Below are 25,316 nucleotides of genomic sequence, written 5' to 3'. Positions count from 1 at the left end.
TGCTGTACCCAGCGGAGAGTAGCCCTCTGCACCATGCAGCTGCAAACCGCCACCCGCACCCCCCAGAGCTGACACCTCAAAAATTCGCTTGAGCAATACTTCCAATTTTCGATCTTGGAGATCCTTAAGGGCCGTGCCCCCCATAACTGGGATGGTGGTATGTTTAGCAATGGCGGTAATTGCGGAATCCACCTTAGGTACCTTAAGCAGCTCCAAGGCCTCAAGAGGGAGCGGGTAAAGCTTATCCATAGCTCGACTAATTCTCAAGGTAGCCTCCGGAGCATCCCATTCCCGGGACACAATCTGAGAAAGCTTATGATAAGGGAACGCGTGTGAAGGCGCGCGGAGCCCTGTCAACTCCAAATCCCCTGGCAAGGAATCTGAGTCAATATGCGGTACTGGAATTCCCAGTTCTTGAAGGACATGCACGATCAAGGGGTCCAACTCTTCCTTATGGAACAACTGGAGAACCTGTGGATCATCCCCTTCTACGGGATCTGTGTCCCCCATGTCACCCCTGAGTCCGGGGCATGGGGATCCTGTGGGAAAGGATCTGCGAGAGTGTGCTGCGGAGGCTTAGGAGCTGGGACTGGGCCAGAGTCTCCTAATCCCAGACCCTCGAGACCCGTGGAAAGTTTCCCACGCTTATCAGGAGCCGGAGCCCCCTGCTCCCATTCTGCTTCGGCCTCCAGATAAGCTTTGTGAAGTAATAGCACAAAATGAGAGGAGAAGGGATGATGTCTTTTCCTATGACCCCCCTTGGCCCCCAAAGGTGGTAAGCTGATGTCCTCAACAGAACCGCGGGGCTGGCATGGGCTCAAATCCGGTGGAGACAGAGGATAGTCATCCTCTGCCTCCCCTGAGGAATCTGCGTCTTGATCGGGCTGATCCAAGATGGCCGCTGTGCGATTTAAAATGGCCGCCGCCCCCGATATCGAGCCACGCTGCTGCCTGCCCGAGTCTTTGTGCCGCGAAGGGAGGGACTTCCCGGCCAGGGCTGCCCTCCGCGAAGGCCCCTCGCCCCCGGGGATGCACTGGGAGCAGAGGCCTTCGCGCGAGAGCCGGAGCCCCGACTCTCCGCAAGCGGTGCAGACCACTCCCCTGGGCATTCTCACTGCAAAGAAAACGGCGCGGAACAGTGTCAGGTGGCAGGCCACCCCCTCCGGAGGCCCAGATGAGGACAGCAGGCAGGGGAGCAAAGGATAGAAAAAATTACCTCGTTTTTTTTTTTTTTAAGACTCAATAGTGCTGCATTTCCTGGCTGCCGGTGGCAGCGCAAGTTTGTTCTTTATTTATTTATTTTTATTTTTTTTTTACACTTCTGGAGCCTGCAGAAAGGAGGATTTCCCTCTGCTAAACTTCTCCGAGGAAACAAGCATCTCAGGAGGCGGAGGGGGAGAGTGACCGGCCCACCGATGAATCCTCCCCCTCCTCTCACTGGGCAGGGCAGGAATGCACTCCGGGAAAAGGCTCCAGGGCAAAGCCCTGCCTTGCCTGCTACGGCTCCTTACTTCAGGTTCTGCCTTGTTCTAGTCACAGGAGTACCCCAGAAAACTTAAATCAAACCTGGTAGAGGAAACCTCTCTCCACTCTTTAACTTTTTTTTTTTCCCCCAGAGATCAGGACCGCAGGTTATGCTCTCTCATCTGCTGGAGTCAGAGATATACTGAAGGATCGCAGGGGGCGCACCAGGCTATATGGGTGGTGCCTTTTCAGTTTCTCTCTGACTCCATCTGCTGGACGGGAGGCATAACCCAGCAGTCTGGACTGATCCTGGTACGTACAGGGAAATAGCGTTTCCAAGGCTCAGTCCTCCTTTAAAGTTAGCTTCCGGGGTGCCCCATTTAAGATCAATTAATTCTTGAATAGCATCCATAATGGGGAAGAAATCAAAATGGGATTTTTCTTTGGCTCAGACGAATCAGCATCTGGCAAGCCCTGCATCTTCAATGCCTGGGAGATCAGAGCCAACAACTTATCTCTATGAAAAACACAACATTATTCTATACGGCTCCAACCCGGAGAAATTTCCCCATCCTCCAGGGAGTAAGGATTGCCTTCATCATCCGTGACATCTGGGTCCCTATCAGCAGGTCTAGACATACTCTGATGCTTACCTGTGGCAACAGGCAAACAGGGATCTGCAGCCTGCGATCCTGAACTTTTAGGTTTGGCCAGGTCCACAGACTGTGCCTGAAGAAAGGACTACAGCCCTTGAAAAAAATTCCACCCAAGAAAAGGCAGAAGGATGCATACCAAAACCAGTGGGCATCTGTCCTGCGCTCACTGAATCATCTTCCCCTGCTGACAAACCAGTTAGGGGAGCCCCAAAACTAGGCAAAACCTCCGACAGGTCCCATTCCCACAACATGCTGGGAAGAGCCGAGCTCAGCAAAATCAGTCGGATACAAGTCTCCCTGAGCCTCCAAGCAGCACTGATACAAGTTAGAGAGGATGCGGGCTGTGATTCCCAAATATGGTAAGACAGTATACAAAAGAACCACTCAGAATGAAAAAAAGAAGCAAATACAAAAACTGTGATATCACCCAAACATGCAATGTGAATGAATATAGAAATACTTTGCTCACTGGACCGCATAGAAAAAGGCACTGAGACTGCATGATATGAATAGTTTCTTGTGTCTTATATGCTGAACAGGTGCCTATATTATATCTATAATCATTGGCCCAAAGTAGAGTCAAATCTGATATGAGTCCCAAATATTTTCTTTTAAATATTTTACAATGCAATTAAAATATATATAAATGCAAAGTAACAAAAGAACTTATTTTGAGGCTCCAAAGAGGGAATGAGCTTCATTATCCTCTAAAGTGCACCGGTAACTTAGTCACACACTGCCTCTTAGATTATATGCTTAACCCAACAAACCCTGCGCTGCGGCATTTCGAATTTAAATCTTTTTCAGGAGTCAAGATTAGTACCCAGTGAATAGGCAAAAGCCAAATGCTTAAAAAATACTTCCTGGAGCAAAATATAAAAAAACATCAGCAAACATTGCTGTTTAAAAATGGACAGAGAAATCATCTAAAACACTGATAACATACTGTGCATACTTGGTAACTAAAAAGATGCATTTGCATAAATGAATATAAACAGATTGAGAACTTACTTAAGAAATCAGAGCATAATTTAAATCAGAAGCTGGACAGCACTCACTCCCGCGGTGTTCTGTGACAAGCTAAGCAGCCGCTGTCAAGTGCCATTTTAAAGAAACATGCGCGGGAAATAACGCAATCAAAAATCGTTTGGTAAGGAAGAAGATAAAAAGTGTAAAATATACAAAATATGTCACAGTAAAATGGTAAATGCCAAAATTACAAACAATGCCATTCAATGTTTTTCATTTAGTCCATTTGGAGCTACTGAATTAAAATATGGCAAGCAGCACAAAGGGTAAGGTGCTTAGGTTTCTTTGCTACCAGCGCCATGGATAAACACCCATGAGCAGTATGCTCCTAAAGGTGCACAAGCGAGCCTGGACAGGGTACCTAAAAACAATCTCTGTCCAATAAGCACACACTACGGATGTCTAAATTACATTGACCATTACCTCCTGGGCTGCTTTTTGAGCTAGAAGTCAGGATTTCTGGAATGCTAAACAGTTGGTTCTGGCCTGCTGTCTAGACCTTTGGTTTTCCATTAGGATTACTGTTCCCAATTTAGCTGTTCCAGATTGCAACTCCCTTCTCAACCTAAAAGGCTCATGCCCAGGGCGCAAAAGAACCATGAAGAAGACTCACAATCCATTCTCTGTAGGAGGCAACTGTGAAAACCATCTGCTCAGGCTCCTTATAATCTCTCTAGAGAGAAGGAAAATAGCCACAAAACCATAGGCTACTGTATTACCCCAAGAGGAGACCGGATTGAGTGAAATACACGTGGCTCTGTACCTAAGGTACTACATTCAGGTGCATTGCCCTAATGCCTAGGACCTGCAGAACAGACCATGCTCAGGGCAGACATAGAACAGGGAGAACACCTAGAGTGAGAACATGAGCCCATGGTATCCAAGACCCTAAGGTCTCCTTTCTTCTTTGGAGACATGATCTTCCTTATGCTCCAGGGCCTGGGAAGGATTAATTGCTATTGGAGATAATCATCGGTCAGCATAGGATGTCCACACTTGCATAATCCAGCACTTTCCTGCTGTGCCTCAGCTCTGAATAGTCGGATGTCTGACTAAAGGAGGGTCAAGATCCCTCCATGCATAAGGAAGCCTTTACTACTCCTTGTCTGACATATAACTGGAGTCCTGGTTAGCACAAAAGGAAGAGCCTCATAACTGCCAGTGAGGGATACAGGATAATGCATCTGAGAAATAAACTGTAGTAACCCCTGGAGCAGATAGCAGGGAATACCCCTCTGTCTCTATGTAGAGAACTACCCAGGAAAAAGTCTGACATTCTTCATGGGGACCTTAAGAATAGTTGAATTTACCACCTCTACTAGACCTGAAATAAAATAGTACTATGCACCCAACCTCTTTTTTAAGGAACAGTCGGAGCCCCAAAAACCTGTGACTAACCATTATCCCTGAGGCCTTCATTGAGGGGGACATGGAAGTCCCCTAATGGTGTTCCACCATTCAGTGCAGAAGACTCCAACTGTTTCTATGAAGAATACCCAAAATCCAGCAGCCTACAAGGAGGTGGTAACTGCCCTAGCCAAATCCAATGTCCTGGAATACTTCCCCAAAGAAGAGAAAGAGAGTTGCCGAATCAAACTAGGGCTGTTTCAGAGGCCAAAGCAAACAGGACTGGTTTGGGTTGGGAAGGAAGGGGGAGGAGCTTCCAATAAGCACCCCTAGCTGGCATCTGAACATTGGTCCCTAAATTTCCAGGACCACTCCACTCTCTCTATCATGGGAATCCCTGAGCATTTTGCTTTCTTCATTCAACTATGATCTTAAAATCCCAAGTTAACAGATTTGCTGGACTAGCCTTTTATAAACCAACTTTTTAGGCCTCTCAGAAAAGTACTATCTATAAAGGACTTTAAACTTGTAGTACAGGCTATAGTGCTTATTCATTTAGATTACTGTAACACTGTTTATTTGTGATTACCTAGTTATTTGCTTAAGGTCTTGCAGCTTGTACAAAATACAGAGTAAGGATGATGTTTGGTTTACAATGGAGAGTGAATCTTCAGGCATATATGATGAGATCTTCATTGGTTCTCTATTGCTCGGTGGATTCAGTTTAAATTGTTTATCTTGATCCACAAGACTATTCATTCAGAATCTCATGTTTTGGGAGGTGCACTTATATATGATATGTGCAACTCATGTGCTTCGGTCCTCTTCTTAGATACTGCTGCAGGTTCCATCTTCAAACTACTAGATCAAAAACCTTTTCAATAACTGTCTCGTTATTGTGGAATACCTTAACCTTTACATTTACGACAGGAGCAAGATTACTTAAAGTTCTACAAGCAAGTCAAGGCAGTTTTATTTGTGCAGGCATTTGCTGGCATTGAACATTAATGCATTAATCTGTGCATGAGTATGATTTAATGATTTTATTTTTATTAAATTTAAATGTTTATTGTATGTTTATAATGTATTTTTTATATTATGTATATGAAGTTGTAATCCTCACTGAATATATTGGATTCAAGGAATATAAGATGTAAAATAAATAAACTTCAGCAGTTTCTTTGGGTTCAAGGTTTCTTCATGTCTAGGGAAAAAAACAATGTATAAAATTGCAGTACAGAACACTTCTGCAGTTTCAGTGAATGCTCCCTTTTCACTAGCAATACAGGAATGTTTATTAATTCTCATTTTGTATTTCATAAATATAATGCTAATTTGTCAATCTCAAATACTGGGGTTTAAGATTACTTTACTATCATGGGGTGATCGCGTCTAACGATCTGAAGATGGCAAATCAATGCGCCAAGGCGATAGCTAAAGGTAGAAGAATGCTGGGCTGCATAGAGAGGAATATCAGGTAAGAAAAAGGAGGTGATAATCCCCTTATACAGGTCCTTGGTGAGGCCTCACCTGGAGTATTGTGTTCAGTTCTGGAGACCGTATCTCAAGAGGGACAGCGACAGGATGGAGGCGGTCCAGAGAAGGGTGACAAAAATGGTGGAGGTGGTGGTTGGGGTCTCCATCAAATGACTTATGAGGAGAGGTTGAAGGACCTAAATATGTATACCCTGGAGGAGAGGAGGTGCAGGGGGGATATGATACAGACCTTCAGATACCTGAAAGGTTTAGTGATGCACAATAAACAAACCTTTGCCACTGGAAAGAAATCAGTAGAACTAGGGGTAACAATGAAATTCCAGGGAGGACAACTCAGAACCAATATCAGGAAATATTTCTTCATAGAGAGGGTGGTGGATGCTTGGAATGCCCTTCCGGAGGAGGTGGTGAATACAAAAACTGTGAAAGATTTCAAAGGGGCATGGGATAAACACTGTGGATCCCTAAAGCCTAGAGGATGGAAATAAAGAAGAGAGTGCATGGAGGTAACTTGCTGCTGTGGTGGTTACTACCGTTAACCAATAATCCTTCATACAGTTGATGCAACTCCATTATTGCTCTTTGCTTTAATAGCAGGGGGAAAGAGCAAAAGGGCAATTAGATTCAGATAGCAACCAACAAGGACATTGGATCGGATGGTCTGGGAAAACAAATAAGCATGGGGAAAAATAAGCATGGGGTAACTTGCTGATGCAGCTGTTACTGCCCTTAACCAATAAGCCCGATACTTTAGATGCTACTCCAACATTGCTCTCTGCTTCAACAGCAAGAGGTAACAGGGAAATGAACTCAGACAGCAACCAACAAGGGCCCTGACTTTGACAGTTTGGGAAACTAAGTATGTGGGTGACTTGTATGGCGCAGCAAATGCTACCATAAGCTTGCTGGGCAGACTGGATGGATCATTTGGTCCTTTTCTATGTTTTCTATGCTAATGAAAAGAGAGCACAAAGTTACTTTTTTTTTTTTTTATTAAAGGAGTGTTATACAACCTGTGTCCCTTTGTAAGCTACTTTTGCTAAATAATTTGTATTATCTTCTGTATAACATTTTAGAGGGTCTAAACAAGCCACTGAAGGCCCTGAAGAATTATTTATAACAGAAACATTACTGATTTATATTGTCCCCCTTTCCCATTTTAAATAAATCCATTAATGGATTTTTTTCTTCTACCCAATAAAAGGCAATTAAAATTTAACTTGGTTCTCAACAGTCCTGCCTGCTAACATAAGTAAAACAATTTACATTTCATGTCCTAACCGATATTCCTTCCCCTTAGAAATATCTGAAAGTTAAAGTTACCTGGTGGATCTTTTCCCCACACTTACGTAATCAGGAAGCAAGCCTGTCACCAACCTCAACAAGACCAGCATACATCTGCTGCAATATATTTTATCCTCAACATAAAAAACATGGTATTTTCTGTAGATAGCAGGATGAATTAGCCATTACATGTGGATGATGTCATCTGGTGGCACCGAACTGACTTGTTTCTCCAGGTATTGCCTTGTGAGACTCCTCAAATCAGTAACACATCTAATCTAGCTGTGTAGTCAGCTCTCTAGGGAGGCGGGCAGGTATTCCATGGCAAATTCTCCTGCTATCTATAGAAAACACCATTTATGGTAAGTAAACATGCTTTTTCTGTTGATAAGCAGACAGAATTAGCTAAAGGTTGCAGCAGAGAAATTACTTAATAAACAACCCAGACTCCGCTGTGGAGAGTGGACTACAGTGAGAACTGATTTCACAAAACTGCTTATCCAAATCTGTTTTTGATGTGTTATCTAGACAGTAATGGGTTATGAAGGTGTGGATGTCGTTGCAGATATCTTCAATGTGTAGCTCTCAGAGGTGGGCAACAGAGAAAGCCATGGCTTGTACTTGGGCCTTGACAGAGTCTAAGTTGAAGTCTGTCAAGGTACAACAATGATGAGTGTAATCTGATATCCAACTGGATAAAGTTCTCTTTGAAACCACAACTTCAAGACGGTTAGGGTCCTAGCAGACAAAGTGCTAGTTTGTCTAACAATGAGGCTGAGTAGTGCAGTTAGTATAGCTGTGTTTAAAAAAAGGATTGGATAAGTTCTTGGAGGAGAAGTCCATTACCTGCTATTAAGTTCACTTAGAGAATAGCCACTGCCATTAGCAATGGTAACATGGAATAGACTTAGTTTTTGGGTACTTGCCAGGTTCTTATGGCCTGGATTGGCCACTGTTGGAAACAGGATGCTGGGCTTGATGGACCCCTTGGTCTGACCCAGTATGGCATGTTCTTATGTTCTTATGAGTACAACACTTGTAACACGCCAAGTCCTGTTTGCAGTCTAGCAAATGGGGTCTTGGGAAGAAGGCAGGGGGTACAACAGATTAATTTATATGGAAAGCTAAGACTATGTTTGGTAGAAACGGGGTGAGTTCAGAGAACCTCATGGTTGTGATAGAAATACAAATATGGAGGGTAGTGGATGAGAGCCTGAAGTTCACTAACCCTTCTTGCTGAGATGATTGCAAAGAGGAAAAGCACTTTCCAAGTCGAACTTCAAAGGAACAGTTTCCAGTAGCTTGAAAGAAGGTTTTGTCAATTGAAAGAGAACCACACTGAGGTCCACGGAACAGTTTTTCTAAACTGGAGGCTTTACAAACCCCCGGGATATGAGCAGATGCATACAGATGGCTCCATATCCACTAAGGAGTGGTATGCTGTGATGGCACTCAGAAAGACTCTTACTGAGGAAGTGGCGAGTCCTGAATGAGAGATGAGTAAATATTGCAAAAGTTGCAGGCTAACAGGAAAGAGGATCAGGATGTGAAGAGTGTTCTGGAAGGTCCAGTAGAGGCTCTGATGGTATTCCAGTGGATGTCTTCTGTCCCTAGGGATTGTGTTTCACTGAGCCAGGAAGCCAGGGAGGAAGAAGGCAATAATGGGCATTCCTTTACTTGTGGTTCTAGAGGAATGGCTTGCCTTATGATCTCTGAATAAGTGGACTCTGCTGCAAGTGAATGCTTTGATGAGGAGCCCCTGACATGGGGTTTCAACGATAAGAACACCACTAAAGGTGAGTTTGGGACTCCTGTCTGAGGAACCACTGATGCTATAATGGAGAAAAGAGGCTGGACAATTCCATCTGTCTCTCATGCAAGGGAAGTAAAGAAATTCCTTGCTATACCCGCAACTTGCTAGTAAGACTGCTGTGTCCTTTATCTAGGGTTGGTGGAGGAACATCATCTTCCAAAACCAGAATTTGTTCCTGATGTGTAATAGGCGGTTTATTGGAGAAGAGCGATATGATAGCCAGAATCAGATCCCTTGCCTGTAAGCAGAGACCTTCTACTACAAATCTTGGAGGTGTTAGCCTCCGAACCAATGGGGCAGTAAGGGCAACTTGACCCCCTTCTCTGGCTGATCTTGAATGAGCTGAAAATGTTGGGTTGAAGACCTCTTGAATTCTAGAATGGAGATGTAGTGTTTTCTGGCATATGTAGATGAGGACTTTTTGGGTTGTATGCTAGAGGATGGTTCAAGTCCCTCATGGAACGAGATGTGCGTTGAATGCCTAGTAGCCTGCATCGGGTGCACCGGTACATGATGTGGAGAACAAAGCACAGCATCATATGAGTCCACATGCATCAGAATGAATTGCATAGGTGTACCATGTACTAATGGCTGGTGCACCACTGTACGCTGCATTGGTGCGGAAGGCATCGGGTGCTTGGCAAGCCCCTGTAGTACACAGACAGAGAATACTTGCAATAAAGGTTTACTTAAGAATAGAAACACAAACAGCTTCCTGACTTATGCAATGTAGGTGAAGCAGCCTGGAACAGACTTTGAATTTCCTATGAGTACACCCTGGAAGAAAGGCTTATGCTTTATCCTATTTTCATAAGCGTTGGCAAGTTAAATGGAAAACATTGATAAGACGGGCTACGAGAGAATTTGAAAAGAAGTTGGCCATAGTGGCAAAAACTCACAGTAAAAACTTTAAAAAAATATATCTGAAGCAGTTGGACCGTTAGATGATCGAGGGGTTAAACGGGCACCTAGAGAAGATAAGGCCATTGCGGAAAGATTAAATGATTACTTTGCTTCGGTGTTTACTGAAGAGGATGTTGGGGAGATACCCGTTCCGGAGAAGGTTTTCATGGGTAATGATTCAGATGGACTGAACCAAATCATGGTGAACCTAGAAGATATGGTAGGCCTGACTGACAAACTGAAGAGTAGTAAATCACCTGGACCGGATGGTATACACCCCAGGGTTCTGCAGGAACTAAAAAATGAAATCTCAGATCTATTAGTAAACATTTTAACCTATCATTAAAATCATCCATTGTACCTGAAGACTGTGGGTGGCTAATGTAACTCCAATATTTAAAAAGGGCTCCAGGGGCGATCTGGGAAACTATAGACCAGTGAGCCCAACTTCAGTGCCAGGAAAAATAGTGGAAAGTGTTCTAAATATCAAAATCACAGAACATATAGAAAGACATGGTTTAATGGAACAAAGTCAGCATGGCTTTACCCAAGGCAAGTCTTGCCTCACAAATCTGCTTCACTTTTTTTTGAAGGAGTTAATATACATGTAGATAAAGGTGAACCAGTAAATGTAGTGTATTTGGATTTTCAGATGGCATTTGACAAAGTTCCTCATGAGAGGCTTCTAGGAAAAGTAAAAAGTCATGGGATAGGTGGCGATGTCCTTTTGTGGATTACAAACTGGCTAAAAGACAGGAAACAGAGAGTAGGATTAAATGAACAATTTTCTCAGTGGAGGGGAGTGGGCAGTGGAGTGCCTCAGGGACCTGTATTGGGACCCGTGCTTTTCAATATATTTAAAAATGATCTGGAAAGGAATATGACGAGTGAGGTAATCAAATTTGCCTGATACAAAATTATTCAGAGTAGTTAAATCACAAGTGGATTGTGATAAATTGCAGGAAGACCTTGGGAGACTGGAAAATTGGGCATCCAAATGGCAGATGAAATTTAATGTGGATAAGTGCAAGGTGATGCATATAGGAAAAAATAACCCATGCTATAGTTACACAATGTTGGGTTTCATATTAGGAGCTATCACCCAAGAAAGACTCTTCCCACCCAAGAAAGACTCTTCCCACTCTTCCCCCAGATATACGTCAGGAACAATGCCATCTCTCCTTCAGAAAGAAACTGAAAACCTGGCTGTTCGCCCAAGCTTACCGTTGAAGGAGCCTCTATCAACCAATATTGACTCTCTCACCTTCCTACCCATTCCCTATCTCCTCCCTCCCTCCTCGCTCCGGTCCTTGCCCTGCCACCACCCCCACGTTTACCTCCCCTGTTTCCTCCTTCCACAGGAAATGTTATGATAATAATTGCCTATGATAAATCTCCAGCCAAATTCAGCAACCTTATGTTAACCTTTATATGTCTCGCTACTTAATTGTTTTGCGCTGACTATTTTCAGTACTCTCCAGTTGTATTTGTTTGAAATCTTTCCTTTCTTCCAACGCCCATGTTTATGCTCCCTGTTTAATGTAACATTACCTTCTATATAGTTGTTAATTGGTTTCCCCTAGTTCCATTGTAAACCGGTACAATAAGACTTGGTCTTGAGCATCGGTATATTAAAAGAATTTAAATAAATAAATAAAGAGATCTAGGCGTCATAGTGGATAACACATTGAAATAGTCTGTTCAGTGTGTGCTGCGGCAGTCAAAAAAGCAAATAGAATGTTGGGAATTATCAGAAAGGGAATGGTGAATAAAACGGAAAATGTCAATGCCTCTGTAAGACCGCACCTCGAATACTGTGTACAATTCTGGTTGCAACATCTCAAAAAAGATATAATTGCGATGGAGAAGGTACAGAGAAGGGCGACCAAAATGATAAAGGGGATGGAACAGCTCCCCCGTGAGGAAAGACTAAAGAGGTTAGGACTTTTCAGCTTGGAGAAGAGATGGCTGAGGGGGGATACGATAGAGGTGTTTAAAATCATGAGAGGTCTAGAATGGGTAAATGTGAATCGGTTATTTACTCTTTCAGATAATAGAAGGACTAGGGGGCACTCCATGAAGTTAGCATGTGGCACATTTAAAACTAATCGGAGAAAGTTCTTTTTTACTCAATGCACAATTAAACTCTGGAATTTGTTGCCAGGGGATGTGGTTAGTGCAATTAGTGTAGCTGTGTTTAAAAAAAGGATTGGATGGGGGCGCTCTGACATCACCGGCAAGGATGGCTGGTTAGAGAGTGAGCTCCCAGCGAAATTTATACAATCTGTCTGTATCAACCACATCCGTCCACTCCCTGCGACCTCATACCCAATTAATAGCTACACTGAAGTCCACGATGGCGACAAAGAGAAAAAGTCCGGATCTCACGCGGTATTCGTACCTGACGACCATGGCGCGCCGACCCCATAACAGGCCGAGAGTGGGGCCTACGAGGCGGAGGCTGACCTTACGGTGCTAGCAGCTATAATCGGAGCTACCCTCTCGTTCTGAGCTGAGAGAGTGGTTTATTGAGTTACGTGTGGATCTTAAACAGCACAAGCAGGATTTACTACAATCAATTTCTGATATTCGAGAGGACTTGGCAGCCATGGGGACGAGAGTGGATGAACTCAATTTGAGAGTAGAACAGCAAGAGGACCTTACGAAGAAAATGGCAGACGAACAACTATGCCAGTCAGAGCAGGTCACCCTCGCTGAAAAGGTAGAGGAACTAGAAAATAGGTCCCTCGTAATAATATTCGTATACGCAGAGCACCTGAGCTGAAGGAGTACTCTGATTGCCAGGAAGTGGCGCAGATCATTTTAAAATTTATTATGGCTTCTGGGACTGCAGAAAGACCCGCAGACACAGTAGAACCATTGACTTTTCATATTGAATGGGCGCACAGAACCCAAGGCCCGAGAATCGCGGAGAAGCTGAGGGATATATTGATATGCCTGCAGACGTACCAAGAAAATTCACTATTGTATGTCACCTTGAGAAAACAGCGGGAATGGATATGGGAAGGCCACAAAATTTACATATTCAATGACTTGGCCGCGGTTATTTTACGCAAACGATTTGAAATGCGTGCAGCAACTTCAGTCTTACAGGAACATAATATAAGACACCGGTGGACCTTCCTTTCAGTCTCATGTTTACTGTTGAGGGTGCATCGTTCCATGTTAAAAACCTGGGGGAGGCGAAGGAGGCTTTCCACAAAGCGAATCTGCCATTCTCTCTTCCTGTTATCAGGCCGGAGGATATGCCCTATAAAAGTGGCCAACACACCTCGCCTACAGAGTGGGCAATACTAGACGATTGGAGCGTCAGAAACGGACCCCTCAGAACACAAAGCAGAAGGATAACAGCTCAGAAGTGCGCTGTTTGGAGAACTTAATTCTCATATGGCTGTCTATCAGACGGAGGGGATGACTAATGCAGTGTGATACAGGACTAATTATCTTATACTGGGGGAGATATGGCATATTTACGTTGGAAGAACATGGTTGATCAGGACAGAGGCTTAGTGTGGAACTCTTGTTATGCTATCGCCAGGATGCGGCTTACTTGTTGGAGTGACTAACCCCCTATGACAGGAGGTATCCGGGTCGTGGATACAATAGATATTGGAGGGATGGGGTATCCATTAGCTCACAGGGAATGTTTTCTTTCTTTCTGAAATGTTTTGGTGACGTTTGGGGCATATATATGGATGGGACAGCAGCTCGCAGAGTATCCGGGTTATGAAATGGCTTTAACATTGTGGTCCCTTAATGTTAAGGGCCTTAATTCTCACAAAGAGAGGCAATTATTGCAGCGTGACCTTATCTGACAACATGTACATTTTGCTATGGTCCAAGAAACCCATTTGTGCAAGCGTCACGAACAGATATTGTCCAGGCGTTTGCTTTATCAACCCTGAGACAGAGGTGGTCTGGGTGTACCTAACTGCACTTCTAGACATGCACAGAAAGGGCTCTGCGAAGCAATGGGTGTCTTTTAAGGAGCAAATTGCAGGGGGGATACCTTTAGAGGCTATGGTTTGGCAACCACACCATACTTGGATTATAAAGGGGGTATTTACCATGTCCCTGGAAACGACCATGAAATTGTGGGTAGCAGGGTGTACTTTTACTTGACTCATCTCTATCACCATGCCCAATTTTCAGCAGGTCGTGATAACCGGTCATTTCATGACTGGCACGCAAAAGGTATCACTAAAGTAGAACATCTTCTCAAGGGAGGTTCCATAATGACAAGGCAGGAAATACAAACAGCCAAGTAACACATTTCTTGGGATCACCCATGATATTTTCTTCTTTGAGACAGGGTAAAACTATATTTGAGCATTATTGTAAAGACATTGATAACAAAAAGGGCATGATTTCTAAATTGTATGCTATGTTACTAGGCACGGAGACACAGTCAAATTCGCATGTCAAGAACTGGGAAAAAGATTTGGGGAGACTTATCGCTGCGGAAGCTTGGGCGCAGGTCTATGCGTCCGCAAGGAAGTGTTCAGTCTCTGCTTCCCTCCAAGAGAATTGTTATAAGTTAATAACATGGTGGCATATTACTCCACATACACGGCACCATAGATATCCACATATAAGTGTTTTATGCTGGAGGAACTGTAGACAAATCGGTACATTTCTTCAAATGTGGTGATCCTGCGAGTGAGGGCAGCAACTGTGGAGTGAAGTGGCAATGTGGATTGAAGGGATTTTGGGTGTACATGGTATTCAGGACGGTTGTTTTATGTTCTTTAACCACCCTCATCAAGCCCTAGATAAATCACACACTTCATTTTGTCAACAAGTTTTTATTGCAACTAGGCTGGCAATCGCAAGTCACTGGAAAAAGACTAAGCTTCCTTCTCTTCGCATGGTACAACAGAAAGTACACCTTTATTGCAAAATGGCTGCGATTACAGCAGAAGTACATGACTATGTCTACATTCCAGGTGACCTGGACGCTCTACATGCAGTGGGAGAAAAAATTCGCTATATAGCTGCTTTACTTTATTTTCGTGAATCCACTACGCCCTATCAGGGGTCACCTACTAAATTCATCCACTAAGTTTTGATCCATCTTTTCATGCATTATGATAGTAATAGTTAAAGGTACCTACTATGAGAGCTCATGGGTAGGAGGGAAGGGGGGAGACTGGAGACGTGGCGAGGCATGTTCTTGTTATGTTTGCTGTACTGTTATGACATGTTTTCAGCTCCACTGTATGTTAAAATTGAAAATTATAAAATTATAAAAAAAAAGGATTGGATAAGTTCTTGGAGAAGAAGTCCATTACCTGCTATTAAGTTGACTTAGAAAATAGCCAGTGCTATTACTAGCAATAGTAACATGGGATAGACTTAGTTTTTTGGTACTTGCCAGGTTCTTATGGCCTGATTGGCCACTGTTGGAAACAGGATACTGGGCTTGATGGACCCTTGATCTGACCCAGTGTGGCATGCTCTTACATTGCAGGGGAAGCAATCTGAAGCAGGGTCTTGGAACCTGTTGTGAGCAGGCTGGGGTACAGTCTTTGAATCTGTTGTAGACATAACCTGAAATGGAGTCTTGAATGGTGTGAGAGCAGTCTGCACCAGAGTTATTGCAGGAGTTGGCTAAGCCTGGACAGCTGGTGCTAGACTCCTTACCACTGGCTCAGGTTTAACCGATATGTTTCCAGTGTTGGCTTCCAGAGCAGCAGAGACACATATTTTGTCAAACAGGGTCTGGACCTTATGCATGCTTGCTGTTATCTGTTTCATGACTGCTGTTTGGTCAGGGGTATCTTCCTTTGGCATGGCTTCAGGATTTACGGGCATGTCAAGGAGAGAGGCAGGCACTAGAGTAAGAACTGGCATGGAGTCTGGCTCAGGAGGTAGAGAAATATCTTGTATTTTAGGCTTTAGTTGCTGACACTTGCTACACACTCTCTAATGAACACATTTTATCCTGGATTGCTTGGTGCCATTGACCTTACCATTGCAATAGCTTCTGGAACTGTTATTCTAGTATATCCATTGCCTAAGACTATGGTAGGAACTTGAAATTCTTGTTAAAGTACTAATCAAGGAGTTTTAGCAGCAATGGTCTTTTCAGTGGTGAATTGTATAGAACATTCTGTCAAGTTTTTATTCAAGGCAGTCTTTTTTTTTTTTTGTATTCACAGCCAAAACAAGGGCTGGAATGGAGACAGGATTTGCAAGCAGCACAGCTTGTATGGTGTGGCAGGTTGCTTAGGCAGCACTGAATACACCCTAGCTGCTGTCTGATTAGCTCACACCTGTTTCTCTCCAGCATACAACAGAAAAAAACCACTCAAAATAGTACTCTGACAGAGCTAGAGTTTTAACTAAATATAATTGAAATTTCCTAACTGGCCTCAGACCAGGGCTAGCTCCCTTTTAGTCTGAAAACAAAAGAACACAGGGGTTGCAGCTTTACAATGAAAGAAAAAAAAAAAAGGTATTCAAAACTCTTTACCCTTTAACCAAATAGCTACAAACACTGGAAGCAGAGTAGTTGTTCCCAGCATGTTGTCAGGCCCAAGAGCCCCTGCAGCACCCATGGACACATGATACTTGCAATAAAAATGTATTTAAGGACACATGATACTTGCAATAAAAATGTATTTAAGGATATAAACAAACAGATTCCTGACCTACGCACTGCAAGTGAATCAATGGTAAATCGTAGGTAGGAAAAGGCTTAGTCCATAACAGTCCAGGTCTCGTCAGCAGAGAGTCCTTCCAGAATACAGTACAACACAGTAGAATAAGACTTCACAAGACAATATTGTGTTAACACAGAACAGTGACAAAAACTCATGGGTCTCCTCCAGGAGACCATATTATGGCCTCTCTGCCATCTAAATGCTGGGAACTCACGAGTTATCCCTGTATTCCTTTTGAGCTCCTTGAGGATCAATCTGGATCCTCATGGGCAGGGCCATATACCAGTCTATCATTAGGCTGAATGTGCTTTTTTCTAAACCAAATCATGGCTCAATGCACAGCACACCAGACCTGAACTGGGTAAACCCCGATTCAAGACCGGGAAATACACTTCTTTCCCCCCGACAGCGCTTCAGTGCATCATACCTCATACAAAGAGTGCATTGATAGTACTGATGGCCTTAGATACATCAATGGCTTCAATTGCATTGGTACATCATGCTTCAATTGCTTGGCTGTACTGTGTTTAGAAAGTGTCGAAGAGCTGGGGTGCATTGATTTATCAGCAGCACCAAAGAGGGATGCTGCATGGGCACTGGCCTCACCGTCTGACCCTCGATGCTTATGTTCCTTCGACACATGCTTGTTGGGCAGCTGAACTTGACTTCGGCTTTTACAGGTAGGGGAGTTTTTGAGTGGCTTTGATTCATGGGCCTTCCCGAGGAGGCAGATACTATTACACTGCAGGAGGAAGAACAGTTGCTACTCCTTTGAGATTTACGCAATTCTTCCATAGGCAAGATTCTAGAATGTTGTGAGTGTGGGGACATCTGTCCACAGGCGGCACAATTCTTTTGGTCCCGATCCGGTCCCATACAATAGCAGCAATGTTCATGTCTGTTGGTGAGGGACATGATTTTCCCCACAAGGGGCAACTTTTTGAAACCACTCATGGTTGTTGATGTTTTATTATTGCCCATCGTGTGGGAGTTGAGGAGCTCTCTCAATGCCGGTTTGTCTTCTGTTTTTCTTTAAATAGCACTGAAAAGTGTCTTTTGGGTGGCTGCAGAAGCAGCAAGGAAAGGCAGAAGAAGTCTTCTGAAAAAATATAGCAAACTGAAGACAAAGAGTTAGAAAGACAAAGTACATGTCCGTGCTTTAGCTCAGACAGAAAATGACTGAGAAGACTCACGTGGCAACTCCTGCACATGCTCAGTAGAACTAAAGCTCTACAGCTTAGAGAGACAAGTCCATTCAGTGCCACTAGATGATGTCACCTACATATAATAGCTAATTCACCCTGCTTATTGATGGAAAATGTTTTAAAATAAATTTTAAAATGGTACAACAAAAGAACTAGTTTCAAGCACCTTCCTACCAAACACAGTCTTATTCTTTTTCACTAGCCTAACTTCCTCTCCCTCTCAGGCTCATACTGTATGTCACAAATAGGTCAAGATATTTACATTTTTGTCCTGAAAGTTAGGTAGCATCTATTACTGAGCTCTTTATGAATATAAATAGAGAACAATCTATATTGTTTTGAGACTTCAGTTTAGGATCATTACTAAAGAAACACATTGCCTGCATATTAGATTTTATATGGAAAAAGTCTTTTGTGATTAGACAAATTACTGTAAAGTACTCCATTGCTCTAAAACAAAGATATCTAAAAAATTAGATTTCCATACTCTAAGATGGACTGTTATGAAGCAAGCAGTAACATAGTTGATGCCTTGTTTTACTGCATATTTAGGCATTTAAACAAACATTCATGTCATCACCTTCTCACACCCTATGATTGGGGTATGAGAGAAATGTTCTTTATTTGAAAAATTAAGCTATATTTTTTCATTCAACTTGTAATTATCAGAAAAAAGTAAAACAAAAAAAACACCACAATAGTCCTTGCTCATTTTTCTGAGCAACCTGTCAGTAAGCCAAGCAAAATGGGACACTCAGTGAAACTGAGATAGAAGTTACATAAAATGTGTCTGGCAAACAAAATTAAACAAATATCTTTCCTTGAACACATGATAATATGACTCCAGGTTTAGTGTTACTTTTCTTCATGGTACTAGGCAAGATGTAGTCACCTGTTGAATTCTGTTTTCCCATTAGAAAAATAAACAGATGAACTGTTTATCAAATGAATACTTAAAGATTAAAGTAACATCTGTAGAACATGTTTATTTCAATTCATTACCTCTAAATGCATCTATAGGTTCATACTAAAGACAAATCTGGCAGCTGTCTATATAAAGATGCTATTTTATGCCATTTGCCAATATATCATTGGTAAAACTACCTGATAAAATCATTTAGGTTTATCATTGATTTCCAGTTTGTTTGCTTTATCTTTTTTTTTTTGCTGTCTAGTACCACTGCTATATATTAACTCTAAACCCAGCAACTTGTATACAAAATGAAAAGGAAAAAAAAAAAACTACAAAAATGTTGAAAGGATGACAGTACCACATATTACATTTTCAGCAACATATTTTCAATTGCTATTTCACAGCCCTTCAGTTGGGAGGGAACTGCCATGCAATAATCAGTAATTAATGTCCCTATGGTCACAATCTGGGAGAAATTCCTTAGTAAATCTGTTTTTAGATCCAGAAAAAGGTTTTCAGTAAAATAGGACACATGAGGTTGCTCATTAAGGATGGCCACTTGAGAAAGATCCTGGCCATAGTATAGTACTCTATCACAGATGTAAGGGTCCAAATGTCCTGTCTACCCAGATAAGCGTTTCAGATGTGATACATTTAGATTGTGGGTGGAATGGGTAGATGGATACTGCACTAGTATTCCAACTAACAAAAGGAGATACCAAATTAATTTGCCTTGGAGACTGTTTCATTCCAACCCCAAAGCTAATAAGTGGACTAAGTTAACCATGGCTCCTTATCAAATAAATGAGCCAAGAAGAGTATGGGTACATTAACTCTGTTACCTTGGTTCTCAAAAAGTAGATGTTTGGCTAGTTTTTTTTGTTTGGTTTTTTTTTTTTTACATTTGCAGACTTCTAGACCATACTACTTGCTTTGCCAGCCTAGATGAAGGCTTTCTAGCTGAAATCTTCGGAATGGATCAGTTTCTCTCATTTATAAAAAAAAAAAAAAAAAGGTGAGGGGACATCAGAAACAGCTGGGGTATATTGCATTGCACCAGGTTGGTATTGGTAGACCTAAATGGTCCTATCTGGTGTCATGCTACAGTATTGATAAAAAAACAGGGATGGGAGGTACAGTATTGTACATAAACCATCCTTCACTCCCCTCAAGTGAAAATGCAGAGTCAGGGGGATTATGATAGGGACAAAATGAACGTGATGCTGTAGGCCATGGGGTAGTCATGCATGCTATAATTCCCCCAAAATTTAATCTGGTTGGTCTTGGTGGACAGCTACTGTCCAGTAGGTCAACAGGGATCTGGGAGCCAGATTTTGGAGAATAGACTCACTGGGTTAGTAACTGTTTGGATTATTGAAAAGCTTAGTGCTAGGTCTCTGGGGTTGGAGGCTGAGTTTTGAGATTTTGTTTGCTCACCCAAAATAATAAAGAAGCATTGAAGTAGCCTGCATGGAGCAGCATTTATAACTCCAGAACAGCAGTGTTATATCGATATTAGGCTTACAAGAATGTACTCAGGTAACATACAGAATGGCAGTTAAAACCGTAATAGCAGTGGTACAGATGCATCACGGTTCAGAAGCGGCTGGGATAAGCTGCATGGAGGAGCCATAATTAAAGCCCAAAATTCAATGAGCATGAAGAGGCCATATCTTCTTAGATTAAAGCATCAATAATTTTAGAGACTATGGATACTAATACAAAACTTGCTAATAAATTATGGAAGAGGGCTTGAAATGGACTTACCAACAGAAGTGATGGAGGCTACCACTTAACAGGTTTTGGGCATGTGCAATACAGATATGGAGGGCAGTGGTAGGAAAAAAAATGTTGAAGTACAAGACACCAATGGGGGGAGGGGTAGAAGAGAGGAGGAAGAGAAGGTGCAGGAAAACTGGTGTTGGATTAGAGTATGGGAATTTATAAACTCATCTACCCAACATACAAGAATTTCTACTGGGAAGACTGGATAGGCTAATTTGGTTTCTCTATCAGCCTTTATAGTATGTTACTAATGTATGTTAAAATGTTTGTACAGCTTGGTGTGCATCCAGCACACACAGGCTGTATCAACCCATATGGGAGTCACTTAATCCTCAAATAAACATTATATCTAGATACAGACTAATAAGGGACTTTAATCTATAACTGGTTTCAATATTCCTATCCAGGAGACATATCTATTCAAAGATATTGCTTCCAGTTTCTTTATTAAGCCTCTTTTTGAAGTAAAAAATATATATATTAGATTTAATCAAAACTAAGAATTTGCAAGACTTATATGAAGTAGTTATTTTCTAAATACTTTACAAAATGCATTACATTTTGGGATATTAAAAGCAAGAAGTTCATAATTATAACTATTTACTTTAAAATGTCTTTCTGTTATTGTGCTGTATTTGGCTGTATCAGATGGTGATAGCCCAGAGTTCCAAATGCAAACAGAACAAGTATAACAAATTCACATTTTTTTTTTTAAACAGTGAGATTGGAAAAAGATTTTGCCTGGAGAGGAACCAAAACTGGATATGCTATTTTGTTTTTATTATAATAAGAGTATTTGTCTCCAACAAAAATCAAAAAGGTGTTCCATAATTATATATATAGCAAAAAAAATATAATGGGAGGGACAGGTAGATCTCAATATTAAACTAGAATCCTGTCATCTTCTGTCCTCATACAATTTTCTGGAGAACTCTTTCTTCAATTGTTTTGGGCACATCGATAAAAGATGGCTAAATGTTGTTCCATGTTTATATAAGATCTCCAGAAGATGTGCACTAAGAAACCAGTCACATCTCAGTGATGAATACCAAAAAAAAAAAAAACCACAGAGACCATCATTTTGCGTCGAGGGCCCAGTTGTCAAGATTACAGTAAAATCTGGAGCTTGAGGTTTGTATGTCACATGTGGAAGCTGCGTCATTTAACTCCTGCTAGGTTTGCAAATACACATATCCACACAAAACGCATGCAGTGCAGAGTGATTGATTTCACAGAATGAAAACATTTCTGCTTCTAAATATCTAATCATTCATTACCTGCTGCTGTTGCTTTTCTTGGATTTGTTCCTTCGCTTTAAGGAATCCCTCTCCTTGTTAGTGTAGGGTAACATGGAGGCATAGCCATGCTCAGCTTCTGCAAAACAGCCAGGCAGAACAATGTGTATTTTTGATAATCATTTCTGTATTGGGGGGGGGGGGGGGGGGGGGGGGGAGGAAGAGATGAAGAGATGGGTATTTTCCTACTCATGAAACAAATGTAAGAAATCAGTTTCATTGGTTTGCCTACCAAAGATATACTTGCAATGATCAGAAAACAGATTTTAAAAATGCTTCCAGGGGTGTCAATCATTTTATAATCACTAGGATATGCTTACATCTTTGTGTAAATAAGCTGGAGGGACCCTGCATTTTCCATCGCCCTTTAGCTTATTATAAGTTTATTCTATTTAGTGAGATTTCTCCTTTAAATAACATAAAAATAATAATTGTATAACAGGAAGAAAACATTTGGGGGACATTTTTAAAAACTGTATAAAGCTGATTTTCACCTTGTGTGCACTATGCCAAAAGAGAGCAGTCTGCCTATATGTGCTATTATTCTCCCACAAAACCAGTGTATTCTTACTAGAGTTATTAACTGTATTAATTTTTTTGGAAGGTTATTCTGGTTTCATTGAGTGCCTAACATGAGAATATTAAAATGGAAGTAGTTACAATCTCTACATTCTCATTGCTCATTTTATTAAAATTTTGATCTAGACTTTCAGTAAAATCAGTACCTATAAGTTAATCTCATTCTCAATAAAGGAAGATGAAAATAAAACATCATCATGATCTATATTTTTCTATTCTATTATTCATTTCAACAGGCTGTTATCTGGAAGTTTGTACTGCAGTAAATTCATTCTGTCCTCACAATCACCTTATTTTTGAATGAAGATAATAATTAAAAACACATAACTTGACAACAGAGCAAAGGTTATTGTTATAGGTACCCTTATTCATAGTAATTTTAGCAGAAGCATTACAGTATTCCTATAATTCCCACAATAAGCAATGCTTAGTGTCTTAAAAAAACACCCATGGAAGTTAATGTAGAAACTGTGACATTATGTTTAATAGATATTTGTAACATGATTCTTCACTGACTGTCTTACTCTGAATGACAAGCTATACACAAATAAAGCAAAGATCACTGCAGCCCCTATTTATTAAGTTTAACAGTGACTTAGTACCGATAATGCACTGCAATATGAAGCCGCAGCCCACAATCCTGTCGCTCGCCTGTAAAAATAACTTTGTTAGTGGGAGGCTACTTCCTTCGCCTGCAAAACTACCAGACAATGGGCTAAAGGGGCTCCCCACCATTTTCGGTCAATGGAGAGAAAATCTTTGTACATCTCGCCACTAATTTACAGGGAAAAAAACAACCCCCAACAATCCAGTAGACATTTGATTGTTTGAATCGGGTTTAAAAGGTTAATGAAACTTTTGCACCACGATTAATTTAAGGCCCATAGCAGGCTCTTCTTCGCCTCCCCCCCCCCCTAAAAAAAATAACATGATTGGGAGGCATCCAAAACACAGCAGCCAGTATCAACCCCCCTCCCCCTTTCTCCTTGCTGCTATTGTTTTTTCTGTACATTTTTCCCTTTAATGGAAGTTGTACCACATGTACCACCGTTTTGTTTTTTGTTTTTTTAAATTACTGTAACCTTCTCCACCACCTTATACCCTCGCAGCGCTAGGTTGGGAAGGAATATTTCCGAAGAGATACCTCGTTCTCTCCTCTCCAGGTACTCGGCCGCTTCCAACAGCATCTGGATGTTGACACACACGGCAGTCGCCATTTTCACCCCTCACGGAAGGAGGGAGCCGGGGGTGACAGGAAAAGCGGAGGCGGGAGGTGGGGGGCAATCAATAAGACAAAAAATAAAAATAAAAAATCTATAAATTCAAAGGCCCTCTAAAACTCCTATAAAAAATGTTTAAAAATTCGTTATAAGTTTCCGGACGCCGGCTCGGTCCCTGGGCTAGGGTGGAGGGGGTCCTGGGTAGAGGGAAGCACTCGGACAGCGCTGCCGGAGCTTCCAAGAAGACAGTATCGAGACACTGATGCAGAACTGGAGTAAGATGAAAAACGGAGACTTCCCTGCGAGTTGTCCTTTTTTTTTTTTTAAACCTATAATAAACGCGGTTTTCTTTCGGATTTATTTTTTCCAGTTCTGGCCACGACGGCTTGGGCTCTATGACCCGTTATGTTTCCAACGGTTGGTCGGAGATCTCGTTCCCCCTCTCCCGTGGGTGCTCAACGAAATAAACCGTCTGACACTCACTCACCCACTGATGGGCGGAAGCGCGCTGATTTTGTTTATAAGTGTCTGACAGGCACGGCTCAACCTAACTTCCCCTAAACAACTGGCCTGTAGGCAGTACTCGCCCCGCCCCTCTGTGGGAACCTCTGTGGATTGGTCAAAGGTAAGCACATGAAGCAGTAAGGACGGGCTCGCTGTTCTATTTACTCTTCTCGGATTGGTAAAGGCCTTCTCTTACCCTAGCGGACCTCGAAGGCGGTGACTGCAACCTGCTATCTTTTTTTTCCCTTCCCTTCCTGCTGGGTCCTGATAGGCTGACGCTTTTCGGCGCTTCACTTAGCGTTGCTGACGCCTCTGATAGTGTCGTTTGATTCGAACCAGCAAGGTTCGTTTCAAGCGCCCCCACCCCACAGCCTACCAACAGAGCAGTGAGGACGGTTACGTCACGTATTGAAAAACAAATAAATAAATACTAAAAGCTGCCTGTTGTCATGTGGTACACAAAGACTCTGATATCGGAAAAGAGCATTACATAAATGCTACATAAAAGCAAACCGTGCTTTCGCCTCCCCCTCTGGTCTGGCAAACAAACAAAGTTCTCAGCTGTTTCCTGCGATTGACTCCCTTTAAAGCGTCCAACTGTCAGTCACGTCCCTTCTTGTGACGTTAGCTCCAGACCGGCGCATTGGACTAGGCGACAGAATGCATTACATAATCGCAAAGGCCCCTCCAATCAGACTCGTCCTAGTGCCGGTGAGGGTACAAGAGCTCCGGGTGGAACGTGCAGAGGGAGCACGACTCAGGCGGTTACGCACGTGGACAGCACCTTAGCGCTTGATGAATATTTTGCTTCGGGATAGCAGCGCGCGTTACAGATCTGTGACTCGAGATACGAAATGTGAAACCAGATCCACTCCCAGGGCAGCAGTTTACAAGCATGCACGGGATTGCAGCTATCATCTCTGCTCCCTTCACTGGGCTTCGGCCAAGAATCACAAATCTAAACTCACTGCACCTGATGGAACGGCCTTGCATGATATGACAGAGAAAGCAAGGTGCAAGCATAATAATAATAATTAAAAAAAAAAAAAAACCCTTTACAAACACATGGGCCTTTTTAGAGATAGGGTAGCTCAGGGTCTATGCCAAGAAAATTAATCGTAACCTCACATGCACGT

General features: G+C 42.2%; 1 protein-coding gene across 4 annotated transcripts in view; it reads right to left on the bottom strand.

Moving 5' to 3' along the window:
* The window catches only part of MXD1 (MAX dimerization protein 1), a 78,772-nt gene extending 53,979 nt beyond the window's left edge, over window positions 1–24,793 (bottom strand). The window contains exons 1-3 of one of the 4 annotated variants that reach the window (XM_029603990.1): window positions 24,694–24,793; window positions 23,601–23,643; window positions 21,860–21,956 (exon numbers count right to left, since the gene is read on the bottom strand). In XM_029603990.1, the coding sequence (XP_029459850.1) occupies window positions 21,860–21,956; window positions 23,601–23,643 (140 nt within the window). In that variant the 5' untranslated portion in view covers window positions 24,694–24,793. Of the gene's footprint in view, window positions 1–21,859; window positions 21,957–23,600; window positions 23,682–24,376; window positions 24,645–24,670 lie in introns of those variants that run through there. The other 3 variants (XM_029603986.1, XM_029603988.1, XM_029603989.1) reach the window with 3 other exon arrangements.
* Window positions 24,794–25,316: the final 523 nt, after the last annotated feature.

The sequence above is a fragment of the Rhinatrema bivittatum genome, chromosome 5, assembly GCF_901001135.1.
Source record: "Rhinatrema bivittatum chromosome 5, aRhiBiv1.1, whole genome shotgun sequence".
Taxonomy (NCBI): domain Eukaryota; kingdom Metazoa; phylum Chordata; class Amphibia; order Gymnophiona; family Rhinatrematidae; genus Rhinatrema; species Rhinatrema bivittatum.
This window is presented reverse-complemented; position numbering and strand designations above follow the sequence as displayed.